Source organism: Microcaecilia unicolor, chromosome 2 (genome assembly GCF_901765095.1).
Source record: "Microcaecilia unicolor chromosome 2, aMicUni1.1, whole genome shotgun sequence".
NCBI classification, from domain to species: Eukaryota; Metazoa; Chordata; class Amphibia; order Gymnophiona; family Siphonopidae; genus Microcaecilia; species Microcaecilia unicolor.
In genome coordinates, this window is record NC_044032.1 from 173,396,425 (window position 1) to 173,409,795 (window position 13,371).

The window sequence follows — 13,371 nt, forward strand, 5'->3', positions numbered from 1 at the left end:
GTGCCCTGTTAATAATACACTTAAGTGAATCATAACTATCTATCAAGGGAATTACTATATTTTCTTAGATCCAATGAGAAAAGTTTCTGAAGGGAAATATAATAAATATCAGCATATAAAGACCTGCACGGTCCATCCAGTCTGCTCATCAAGGTGGCTCGAGTTGAGTCTGGCACTCCGCACAAGTTCCACTTCTTTATTAAATACTGGTATACTTTATCTCTGTCTCTCCCTGCCAATTTCAGGGCACAGACCATAGAAGTGTGCCCAGCACTGGTCCTATTTCTCAAGAACTGGAGTTGCTGTTGAAGTTCACTCCAGCCTCAATCACGATCTGTTTTTGCCATTTACAGGACCAAGACCGTAGCAATCTGCCCGGTATTTGTCTTACTTCCCAACCTCTGAAGCTGCAGTCATAGCTAACCAGTTATGAGATTCAAGTTTTGCTTTAATTGGATTCCATCTTTTTTTTTATATAGTGTTTTTGATTTTCTTTTGGTTTTGTTTTGGGGATGGAGAAAAAAAAAGTTCACGTGGATAATTTGCACTTTGGGAGGGGGAGGGGTGTTCCTCCCTAGGTTTCTATTCTTGTTTTATGCTCCGATTTGGATATTCTTGTTTATATATTCACTTTTTTTGTGTGTTTTATTACTGTCTGTGATACTACTCTATGTCTCCTTAACATTCTTTTGCTGGATTGTAATTACAATGCAATGTATTTTAGCGCAGATTACCTATTACAGACCTATATATCAATTAGCCAATTACACCGATACTGGTTTAACTTCTTTATTTATACAAAAAAGGCATTTAAATCAATTTAAATATATTAATTTTTATTTCCCCATACAATATTGACAAGGTTTATCTTTTGTCTTTTTTCAATTTAGAAAGAATGAACATTTTTGAAAAACTAAAAATGGGAAGTGACATTTGAGGACATGAAAACAATTAATTCAGCAGACATAAAACATCCAAAGAATATGCAAAACATAGGGTGTGTTCTGCAGTCTAGTGTAGCTGAAATTATGTTATCAAGTCCTGGGTAACTTACTCTGTGCACCACACAACTATCTTTGTATTGAAACAGCTTTGTTTCTGGATTTTTCTAAACATAAAAAGAATGTGCAGTTCTAACTTCTAAATACTAAGAGAGACTTTCTTCACCTCATACCTTTTTTTTTTTTTTTAACATAGTTCATAAAAATTTACAATCACTGCAATTACTGGTTCAATTGCTTACTCTAAAAAATTAAAGAAAAAAAAAAAAGAAATATACAACTTTAACAACATTGTTTTTTTTGTTAATAGGGATAGAACGGCATACATAATTATGTGTTGTGTCCTAAAATTCAAGGATCCAAGCCAAGTTACTGTGCAGCTGGGTTGGACACCGAGGGGAATTTTATACCAGAGAACCTAGGATAATAGGGCAGAAGGCACCTATTTCTTGCCTATTTGTAAAGATTTGTAGGTACCAGTGTGTCTTCATAACATACTAACACAAATCCTGTAGATGTCACACCTAGACTGAAGGAGGGAACCCGCTCGAGAGGTGTAAATGTTCATGTATAAAGAAATGCGATTGTATTTTAGTTGACATGTGCATAAATTGCAGCTCCGCCCAAGCTCTGCCCCCGAGGATACCTACTGTACCGGTACATACCTGCTGCTACCACATGTATTTTTAGGCATGTCTAGACAAAATGTAAGTGGAACTGTAGAGCCAGGGAAGGAGGCAGGTGGAACAGAGGCAGGAGCAGCAGCTGGATTAGAAAGCAGAGTGACTGTTCTTTGCTCTACTTCAGGCTCAGCCCTTGCCCTTCTCTTCCCTGCAGGCTGCTAGTAAGAGAGGAGCTGGGCAGAACACTCCTGCTGCTCTGGAGTCTGAACAGAACTTCAAGCTATCCCCCACAAAATTAAACCTTGGGTAAGACCTAATTTAATAAGAACCCATTCACATGCAGAAATGGTTTATAAAAAAATTACCCTTTTACATGGTAATTTTCTGTTTGTAAAGCATGCTTTACATGCTGAAAATGGCTCTTACAAATTTACATATGTGTGCAGTAGATGCAATGCAAAACAGCACCTAGTTTTACCCGACAGGAGCATAGGCATTCCCAGGGGCATAGTTTAGGCAGAGCTGCAGTGTACATATGTATTTTATACATACACACATTTATACCTTCTTTGGATCAAGCGGGGTCATGGAAGAAACCTATTTATATTTAAAGCACACAGGCACCTAGGTTGCCTTTATAAAAGTAGGTACTGTTTTGAACTTCTCACAGACAATCTGTTATAAAATCAACTCCTAAATGCTAGTTTCAGTGATGTGTAGCTAGCACCAAGCAAACCGAGGCATCACAGCTGGCAGAAAACTGAGGCTTACAGCTGCAACAGGAGTTAGCTCTAAACCTGCATGTGACAGCACCACTGGCCAAGCCAGGATGGCATTTGCACCTAAGTCAGACAAGCAAGCCGCTCTGAATTCTATTGTAGGATGTTATTCTTCCGGTAAGAAGGGTTGGTCTGCTACAGAGAGCAGGGCATTTAAGATACCCACTAGATATGAGTCTTCAAAAACATCTGTGTCTGTCAGATGGACTGACTGTTAGGATAAGTTCTACACACTGAGAAAATGTGCAATTTCTTTCTTTTATGAGCTATTAAACATGGTATATCACATGATATCCATCACTTTGCAGGCTTTGTCTCCCAATAATAACATAGAATACATCCGATTACAGCAGACTGAACTGTGTGAGAACCAGAAACTTATTTGTACCTTCTGATGAGCAAAATACTAGTTATTGTAATTTTAGTTTGACTACTCAAAAACGTTAGTCTATAGTTCCTGGACTCTTTTTTTTTACCTCACTAACTTGCCCTTAAATTTTTGTCTAAATGTTTTAACGTTTTGCACCTTTCTGAGATAACAGGGTGAAGTTGCTGTAACTATGCCTCACATGTAAATGTCTCCTGCTGAATGTGCCAGTACCATGCCATGGGAAGTATCAGTACAGCAAAAATACTGATCTAAGCTCAAATGCAGAAATGGTGGGAGCGACCAAAGAGGAGCTTTAAATATCATATTTCTTCTCAAAAGTGAAACAAAACTTAACAAACTGGAGACATTAATGACATCCAAATAAGCTTAGAAAAAAAAAAAAAGCAACTTCTTGCTGGTGCCCTTGTACTAGTACAAGGCCATTAACTACTGGCTAATGCTTTTAGTGGAGGAAACATTAAGTTCCTATTACAAAACCCAAATACCCGCTCGCTACCTTCACGATATCAAAACGTCTAGAACACCTACTCCAGCAACCAACCTGGAGTCAGTACAGGCACCAATACATTTGTTAAGAAATGGCAGGTGAACTCTGGGACTGATGGAACAAATTCAGCTTCTGTTTCCCTTTGGTAATTAAACCACTTCTCATTCTCCTTTAATTAAAAGCCCAGTGCACAGGCTCTTTTTTTTTTTTTTTTTTGTAATATAGTACAGTAGGTTGTAGTATGCTGCTTGTTATAAGCCAGAACTCAGTGGTTGGAAAGTGTGCACTGATAAAATCCAGATTCCTTCACAAAAGCTCATTTTCCTACCAGATTATAGGCATACACAGGATTTAGCACATTTGCTGCCTGCTTTGCATGTCATGGTTCTAAGAGATAAACCTACGACAGCACCCAAATGGATAAGAAAAAGCTTACATTTATTTCTGTGCTCAGTGTAGATTTCAGCTCAGTTTTTTTTTAACTTTTAGGAGTGATATAACCCTTTACAGCTTTCAAAATTTTAAAGCTGCATTTTCACTTTTAGTTGCTTTTGTCGAGCTTGCAAAAATCTGTTTAAAAAGAAATGAGCATAGGATCAATATGGGACATCTACAAAAGAAATTCTTTTTATAAGCAGCAGCAGCAGCAGCAGTAGTAGTGTAGTGTGTAATCACCCATTAAGACAAAGCATGCAGGCACTGCACAAAGCAGAATCCTCTACTTTCAAGATGGAGCACGATTAACTGAACAGTTTATTTTTCATTGCATGTGCCAAAACCAAAGCTACACAAACTCAACAAAATCTGCTGTTAATCCTGACTAAACCAAAGCACACAGCTTTTCTGCCTCCCAGACAGTCCTAGCTTACAGCACCGTTCAGGTATTGGGTTGACACTGCTGAGCTTATATGACTGCTGAACTTAAAAAATATTCTAAAAAATGAACTTTTTTCCACACCTTATTTCATAAAGGTTATCCGGGGGGGGGGGGGGGGGGGGGGGTGAGAGACAGATTACCAGGAAATACGGTCTATTTGTTTTCCCCTTTAACAGAGGAAGTATAACTTTAAAAGGTGAAAAAAGTTTTAAAAAGCAGCCTGCACACAGCTTAAGTATTCACCTTGGTTTAGTACTAAGTGTCAACACCTGAGATGTTCAATTACTGAGGAGCCCACTGGGAGTAGGCAGAAAACTTGCAACAAATTTAAAGTAAAGACCAGCTTAGGGATGGTTGTCCACAAGGAATCAAACCATATTCACTTCTTTGACTGCCTCCACAGCTTTTTGCTTCCCCTTTCCCATTTTATTGTTAAATCAAACATACTTAAGTATCAAGACATTTAAGAAAAGAGGAAAAAAAATTAACATCAAGGTCTTGTAGGTAACATGGACATAGCAAACAAGTTCCAAAAATTCTAACAGGTCAAATAATAATTAAAAAAAAAATAACGCACCCACCCCCCTTTCTACAACTTTTGGGGAAGGTGTCCCAGGGTAAAAATGTTACCAGTCTTCAAAGTTCTTCTGTGCCTACAGGAACTAAACAGTGATCGTGCAGCTGGACATATAGTGTACAGTGCTTGGGAGGCTCCATCCCATAAGGCTGGTTATGACCCAACACGGGTTGTGGTGGTTCTTTTATCAGAGAAGAAGCTTCTCAGGAGGAACACCTGTCCAACGCTCACTACCAGGAGGATGATGGCTTCCCCTATGGACCAGTAGGCCACACGCATGTTCAGGTCCTCTGCCCGGCTGCGGCCCTGCGCCTCCCTCAGACGGAAGTGAGTCTGATAGTCAATGACAGGCTTCAGAGCTTCATGAATTGAAACACAGGCAGATTCCATCTGCACACAAAAATAAATAAGTTTGGTTAGCTCTTCCTGCAGGCTCTTTTGCTTATCCTGTGTAATCTCAACATTCTTGCCAAGGTGGTGAAAAAAATTTTTTTTTTTGCAGACATAGTTGTTTATAATACCCAGATATACCAACAATGGCAGCTAGATTCTCCTGTAATTAATTTGCCTCTATTTCTTACTCCCCTATGCTCATTTTTTTTAATGGGCTTCTTCCTCTTGAAGCAAGTGTGCAGCAAAACTAAGAATACATGTCCTGTATTAAAGGAACTCTACCCCACAGGGCATGATCTGACCTGTGCACCTTCACTGACCTGGTAAGACCCAGTGTTCTTATGAATGAAGAAAGAAGGAAGGAAGGAAAGAAGGAAGGAAGGGGTGCTTGTGAAACACTCCTGGTTCACAGCACAGCCTGTTTTGTTTGTATATGGTGGGAAGAGGAAGAGAGAGATAGAACTGGCAGTTATTACATTTTTTTTTTATTTAAAAAAAAAAAAAATCTGTTACATGCATGCATCTCCTCTACAATACATTGTAAATAAACCTGTTATTAGAACAATCCAAGTTATCTTACAATAAAAAGATCTTTGTAACAGATATGCTTGAAAATATGTCATTTGTACTCATCTGCTTTTCAGTCCATCTAGGGCTGGTGCAACCCGGTAAGCATGGAGGGGGGCACCGACCTCTGGAGGGCACCACAAGCCATGCTTACTTACTGCCGCTGGCGGCTCACAATTCTACCCCAGCTGCAGCCCTCAGCTCCCCAACAGCCCCTCTTTTTGTTCCTGCCACCCTGCATTTAAATCTTTTATTTTACCTCAAAGTCCAAGCGGCAGCAGTGAAAGAAGCAGACTAGCCTTGAACTTTCAGCTCCCCCTCAGTGTTCCGCCTTCCTCTGATGTAATTTCCTGTTTCTATGAGGGCGGGACATTGAGAGGTTGAAGGCTCGCAGTGAGCCTGCTTCTTTTACTGCTGCTGCTGCCACTTTGACTCTGAGGTAAAATAAAAGATTTAAATGCAAGGCGGCACGAACAAAATGAGGGATGCTGCAGGAGAAAAGGGCAGGCAGGAGGGGGGGCTGGGGCTGGAACAGGAACTCGGGGGCTGAAAAGGGAGACAGCTGGGGGCTGCGGCGAATCACTAGACATGGAGGGCAGGGGAGAGAGGAGAATCGCTGGGCATGGATGGGAGGGGAGGGCATGGGAGAGAGGAGAAATTGCTGGACATGGCAGGGGAGAGAGGAGAAACGCTGGACATGGATGGAGGGGAGAGAGGAGAAACGCTGGACAAGGATGGAGGGAAGGGAAGACAGAGGAAGGAGATGCACATGGATGGAGGGGAAGAGAGAGGAGAAATGCTGGACATGGATGGAGGGGAGGGAAAACTGAGGAAGGGAGAGAGGAGAAATGCTAGACATGGTTGGAGTGGAGGACAGGGACAAGAGGAGAAATATTGGGCAGGGATGGAGAGGAGGGAAGGTAAGACAAGAGGAAAGAGATGCACATGGTTGGAGGGGAGAGAAGAGAAATTCTGGACACGGAAGGAGGGGAGGGAAGACAGAGATGCACATGGATGGAGGGGAGAGAGGAGAAATGCTGGACATGTATGGAGGGGAGGGAAGAGAAAGGAAGTAAGCTGAACATGGATGGAGGGGAGAACAGGTGAAAGGATGGACATGGATGGAAGGAGGACGAGAGAGGAAAGAGACGTATACTGATGGAGACGAGGGAAAAGGAAGAGAGGAGAAAAACTGCACATGGATGGAAAAAATAGGCAAAAGCTGGATCCACTCTATACCTCCTAGAGTCAAGTCTGCAGAGGACCCAGCTTTTACTTATGGACATAAGGCAAGAAATAAAGGAGGAGGAACGTAAAGAAATAAATGTAAAGGAAGCCCTGGAAATGGAGTTAAGAGAACAGATAGAGAGCAGCAGAATCAGAGCCTCAGACCAACAACATCAGAAAAACAAAGTCACCAGACAACAATGGCAAAAAAAATTATTTTATTTTCATTTTAGTGTTTGGAATACGTCCAATTTGAGAATTTACATCTGCTGTCTTATTTTGCAATGTGTTTCTTTCTGTTTTCCTGGTATTGTACTGCATGCAGAGTCTAGCTTCTTAGGATTTCAGATTAATTTTTGAAGAAGAGCTATCTCCTTTCTGCATGTGTGACTGCAAGGCCAAGTGTCTGAATAGGGATCTGTTTGTTAGGTTCTGAGATTTTGATAACAAATTGCGTTTCAGATTTGGCAAGATTGTTCTCCTAATTCCTGGTCTGTATGCTAATTTGGTTTGTGCCACTTTTGGTACACTGGAACTGTAACATCTTACAGAATTTATAATGAAAAAAATAAGTTATTTTTCTTCTCCCATACTGGTGTAATATTTTCAATGCCCGTTTATGGGGCCCTTTTACTAAGGCACGTCCAACACGCACCAATTTTGAACTACCACCTGGCAACGTGTAATTCAACTCTGGAATTCGTTGCCAGAAAATATGGTAAAGGCGGACAGCTTAGCAAAGTTTAAGAAAGGTTTGGACGGCTTCCTAAAGATTCAAAGAAAAAAGCAAATGACATAACCAACTACCGCCTGGTAGCATCTATCCCTCTGGCAGTCAAACTAATGGAAAGATGCAGCTTACCGACTACTTAAACAAATTCTCAATATTACATGAATCACAATCAGGATTTCGATCCAACCACAGCACTGAAACAGTACTAATCACTCTCCTAACCAAATTCAAACAAGCAATTGCAACTGGCAACAGTGTACTTCTCCTACAATTCAACATGTAGCGCGTTTCACATGGTAAGCCATAAAATACTATTAATCTTCACTTCCCTAACTGCAAAGGTCTAAAATATAAACTAACGCATGCGTCAAACTTCTCCTACCTGAGCACACAAGTATGGAACGTGCTGCTATGCAACTTAAAAATGATTTATGAACTAACTTCCGCAAACTACTGAAGACCCATCTCTTCAACAAGGCATACCACAAAGATCAACAAATGTGAATCCCTCCACATATATCCGGAATTGTCTTACAATATTTGCGTGCTATATTACTACCATGTTTTATCATTATCATGATCCCCTATATCCTTTTGTAACACAAAATGTCTATTTACTTATTTTTGTCCACCATTCACGATGTATTGTAAGCCACATTGAGCCTGCAAAGAGGTGGGAAAATGTGGGATACAAATGCAATAAATAAATAAATACAATACATTAAACATCCTAGAATACTTCGGGATTGGAGGAAACATACTTAGTTTCCTAAATGCAAGAACATATCAAGTCATATTAAATTTGAATACATCATCACCATGGAAACCAGAATGCGGAGTACCCCAAGTATCACCGCTTTCACCGACCCTTTTCAACCTAATGATGACACCTCTAGCCAAATCGCTATCCAACCAAGGCCTTAATCCCTACATCTACGCAGATGATGTCACGATCTACATCCCGTTCAAATATGATCCAACAAAAATCACAAATGAAATCAAACACAGCCTCCAAATCATGAATTCATGGGCAGATGCATTTCAATTAAAACTCAACGCAGAAAAAACACAATGTCTCATCCTCTCATCACAATATAACATGAGCAAACCCGCCACTATGAACACCCCAAACTATACCCTTCCTGTTTCAGGTAGCCTGAAAATTCTCGGAGTTACAATTGACCGAAATCTCACACTAGAAAGCCATGCGAAAAATAAAACAACGAAAATGTTCCATTCAATGTGGAAACTCAAAAGAGTAAAACCTTTCTTCCCATGGGAAATATTCCGCAGCCTGGTACAAGCAATGGTGCAAAGTCACCTAGATTACTGCAATGCAATCTATGCCGGATGCAAAGAACAAATCATTAAGAAACTCCAAACTGCCCAAAACACAGCAGCCAGACCCATATTTGGAAAAACGAAATACGAAAGCGCCAAACCCCTAAGAGAAAAACTATACTGGCTCCCACTTAAAGAACGTATTACGTTCAAAATCTGCACTCTGGTTCATAAAATCATTTACAGTGAGGCCCCGGTCTACATGTCAGACCTCATAGACTTACCAACCAGGAACACTAAAAGATCAGCACACACATTCCTGAATCTCCACTACTCCAGCTGCAAAGGACTAAAATATAAACTAACATATGCATCCAACCTCTCCTACATAAGCACGCAACTATGGAATGGAGTGGAGGAGTGGCCTAGTGGGTGGTGGACTTTGGTCCTGGGGAACTAAGGAACTGAGTTCGATTCCCACTTCAGGCACAGGCAGCTCCTTGTGACTCTGGACAAGTCACTTAACCCTCCATTGTCCCATGTAAGCCGCATTGAGCCTGCCATGTGTGGGAAAGCGCGGGGTACAAATGTAACAAAAAAAAAATGCATTACCAATCGCCAAAAAAACAATGCACGACCTAACTTTCAAAAATCACTAAAAACCAACCTGTTCAATAAGGCATACCACAATGATCCATGCTAAATACTAGACAATGAAACTCAAACCAGAACTGGACAAAACCGAACTCTCTATACTTGACTGCCTCAGTTACTCTATCACGAATGAACTTCAACACAATACCACTTTATTTCTCATTCCGAATATGAACTCTCTATACTTGACTGCTTAATCTACTCTGTCACTCATGAACTCTAATGCAATACCATTACGGAACAATGTAAGCCACATTGAGCCTGTAATTAGGTGGGAAAATGTGGGATACAAATGCAACAAATAAATAATAAATAAATAAAACGTCCATAGACCATTATTAAATTGGACTTGAGGAAAATATATCTGAGATAAGCAGAATAAAATGTTTTGTAGTTTTTTGGGGATCTTGCCAGGTATTTGTGACCTGGATTGGCCACTGTTGGAAACAGGATGCTGGGCTTGATGGACATTTGGTCTGTTTCAGTATGGCAATACTTATGTAACTTATGTACCGCGTGCCCCAGGCGGTAATTCCATTTTTTGCGCATGCCTGATACACACTGCAGAAAATATTTTTTATTTTCTACCACGTGGCGCTAACCAGGTGGCAATCAGCAGTGTACATGCGCTGACGATTACTGCCTAGTTAATGCATGAGACCTTACAGCTAAGTCATTGGGTGGTGGTAAGGTCTCAGGCCCAAAATGGACGCGTACTGATTTTTATTTTGCCAAACGTCCATTTTTGGCAAAAAAAAAAAAAAAAAAAAGGCCTTTTTTGCAGGTGTGCTGAAAAATGGACCTGCATGCATCCAATACGTGTGTCTACACCAGTGCAGGCCATTTTTCAGCACACCTTAGTAAAAGGACCTCTATATACGCCATGGCTGGTAAAAGGGGTGTTGTGCCATAGTGATCCCACCCCTAAGGTTACCCATTACCAGTACCATTTTTCCTACCAAAAAAAAAAAAAAAAGCACTGGGGCAGGTATCTGGTAGTTGAGGAGTTTGTGTTGCTCTTCGTGAGGAGAGGAGAGAGAGAAGGTGCTAGATAGGGGGAGGAGAGAGAGGAGATGCTGGATGTGTAATGGCACTGACTTAATAGGCTGCAGGGGGATGCCAGAAACCCTAGCACCAGCCCTGAGTCCATCCTCCCCCCCCCCCCCCCCCATTTTAACAATACAATAGCAACACATGTTCAGTTTTCATTATTCTGCATGCTGCTACTTCAGAACAGAAGGTTACTCCACAATGCAGATGCACAGAGCACACTCTGCAGCGGAACTGCAAACATCCTTATCAACCAGCATCTCCACTTGAGTGCTGGGGAAAGAACACATTCTTTGGGCAAGCTGGACTTTCAAAAAGAATCTTAAGCTTTAACCTCAACAACCTGGTTTGTTATTTCAATGTAAAGATAACGAATAAGTCAGAAAGAGAGCACCCGTGGGTGGAAAGATGCATGGTTTTGGGGATAAAAGAGGTCTCTTCCTCAACCAGTGTCCATGAAATATTTAGATCTTAACATAAAAGAAATGTAAGTCTTAGAAACAGAAACAAGAATTGACACAAATACAGCTATTGTCCAATACCTACTCTCCCACCTCTATTGCATGGACTTGTTTGCCAAGTCAATTAATCCAGTTTTTCTGGGTGTGGCACTATTAGTTCCACTTGCATTACTTTCTAGACAAGGTAGGCAGGAAAAGGTTTGTTGCTGCATCTCCTTTCAGCTACCATGCTACATTTAGTTCTTCGCTTTTCTGGGTAAACTCCAAGCGATACAGAGTAAGGCAGGGCCTGCACAGGTAGGCAGTGTAGGGAAATGCAGGACTGATTTATAAAAGAGCAAGTATAATCTGTTACAAAAGCAAAGTAAGCAACAGAAATACCTGCTGGACTGGAATACTGCAATGACTAATTAATGCTTTTAAGTTCACACGATCAAGCCTAGTCTTAAGGTACTACTGCCACCTGGAGATCTGGCCACTAGAGGTGTGCATGGAAAATACTGCCTTTCATTTCAGTGCACACTAAAACTATTAAGTCGGCACTAAAAACAGCACAAATAAAATGAAGTGTTCTGCAATTTCAGATAAACACGAGAACATGATAAAATGTGATTTAAAATATGGAAACAACAGCAGCACATGTAGTTGTCATTTCAAGGCTCCAGTTCCCCTACCCCCTCACACCAGTTTAAAATGGGACAGTGAACAGAACAATATGGGGACGAGATATCACGCCTTTTTGTGATCTATTTTCAAAGTGCTGGCACAGATTTGAAAAGCTAATGCCAGCCCTCTAAAACAAAGGGGGGAGGGGGGAGCCTGGGTAAGTGTCTCACTCCTCCCAGATAGGTGTCATGTTAGGGCTAAGGACTGCTTTAAAAGGATATAACAAATACGGTAATTAAATAAAAATACAAGATTGTTTCTGGTGTTATCTGGGGATGTTTCAGGCCAACTACAATAAGGGGAAAAAGAAATCAAGTAAGTTTCCTAAAGCTTGATGGAGCACTACAAAGAACATCTCACCAGTGTTCCCCAGGCCATAAGCCTTTCTCTTCCTGCAGTTTATATACCGCTGAACTGAAGCGATCCTCTCCTCCTGCCTTTGAGTCTGATCCCTCACATTCCTAAACAGTTCTCTCATTTTTAGTGCCCCTTAAAAAAACAAAACAAACAAAAAAAAAACACACACACACACAACCACAAGGCATCTCTACAAAGCATTGTTGCACTGACATACATGTATAATGATGGCTCCTTAATTAGCTGAAACTAAGGATTAAAAAAAAAAAAAGTTGTGAAGCCATCACAGCCACCATCAGCTTTGACTTCCAATAGATGGTAGCCGTTGCTCTTTTCCCACTAGTGCAGATATGATAGTGCCATCTGGGAAACTTGATGACTAAATGCAACAGTGGAAGGATCAATCTGAAGTGTACAGTTTCAAGGCTTTAATTTACATCAACTACTACTTACCTGAGTAAGTGCAGTGACTCTGTTCTCGTTAGGGAACAAGGGAGGATCTTCTCCAACCTGGAAGTCGAAGTAGACTGTCTTGTGGGTGAATGTGGAAAATTCATTGCTGAAACAGAATTTGTAGGTTCCGTTCCGGGATGCGGTGAAGGTAAAGGTGTCATACTGCTTCTTCATCTCCTTGTATAGTACAGCACCATCTGGGTCTTCCAGGCGACAGTCAACATCATAATGACCTCCGGTGATAACCTAAATGGTAAAGATGGATGGTTAGGAAAACACAGTCACCTTGTGATATGAAGTCTTTTTGCAAGGGACCCCTGTTTTGTTACTTCTAGGTCTCCCTAGGAGAAACCTATCATCTAATGGGTAAGATCAGCCAACACAATGGAAAATTTCAGCTTCAACTTATTATTTTATGTAAGTAAAGAGAGTCTGAAGATACTAACATTTGGGCCAGATGTAGTAAGGTAATGGCCATTAGTACCCATTTGTATGTGGTCACAAAACCAACAGTTTCAGAATTGATAGTACATGAGTTTTCAGCAGCACCCTTAACTCTTCCTCCTCTAGTTCTGAAGCTAAGGGAACTCAGGCCCCCCAAACTGAACAGAATCATTACTGCTCCTCTACAGAATGGCTGGCACTATACTTCAGTGAGGTAGCATTAATCAAATGACATGTATGGTCAACATAGATTAAAAATGAGACGTTAATAAATATAAGTACATTACTAAAAACAAAAGGTATAATGGAGGTGCTTAGGCTCAGAGCCAAATAATTCCGAAGAGAGTCCC

The 13,371-nt window shown here is 40.8% G+C and overlaps 1 protein-coding gene across 1 annotated transcript in view; it reads right to left on the reverse strand.

The window, feature by feature from the left end:
• Nucleotides 1-1,191: 1,191 nt before the first annotated feature.
• Nucleotides 1,192-13,371, reverse strand: part of TMED7 (transmembrane p24 trafficking protein 7) — a 29,137-nt gene continuing 16,957 nt past the window's right edge. The window contains exons 2-3 of the mRNA XM_030193505.1: nt 12,578-12,823; nt 1,192-5,125 (exon numbers count right to left, since the gene is read on the reverse strand). Of these exons, the coding sequence (XP_030049365.1) occupies nt 4,889-5,125; nt 12,578-12,823 (483 nt within the window). The 3' untranslated portion in view covers nt 1,192-4,888. The remainder of the gene's footprint in view (nt 5,126-12,577; nt 12,824-13,371) is intronic.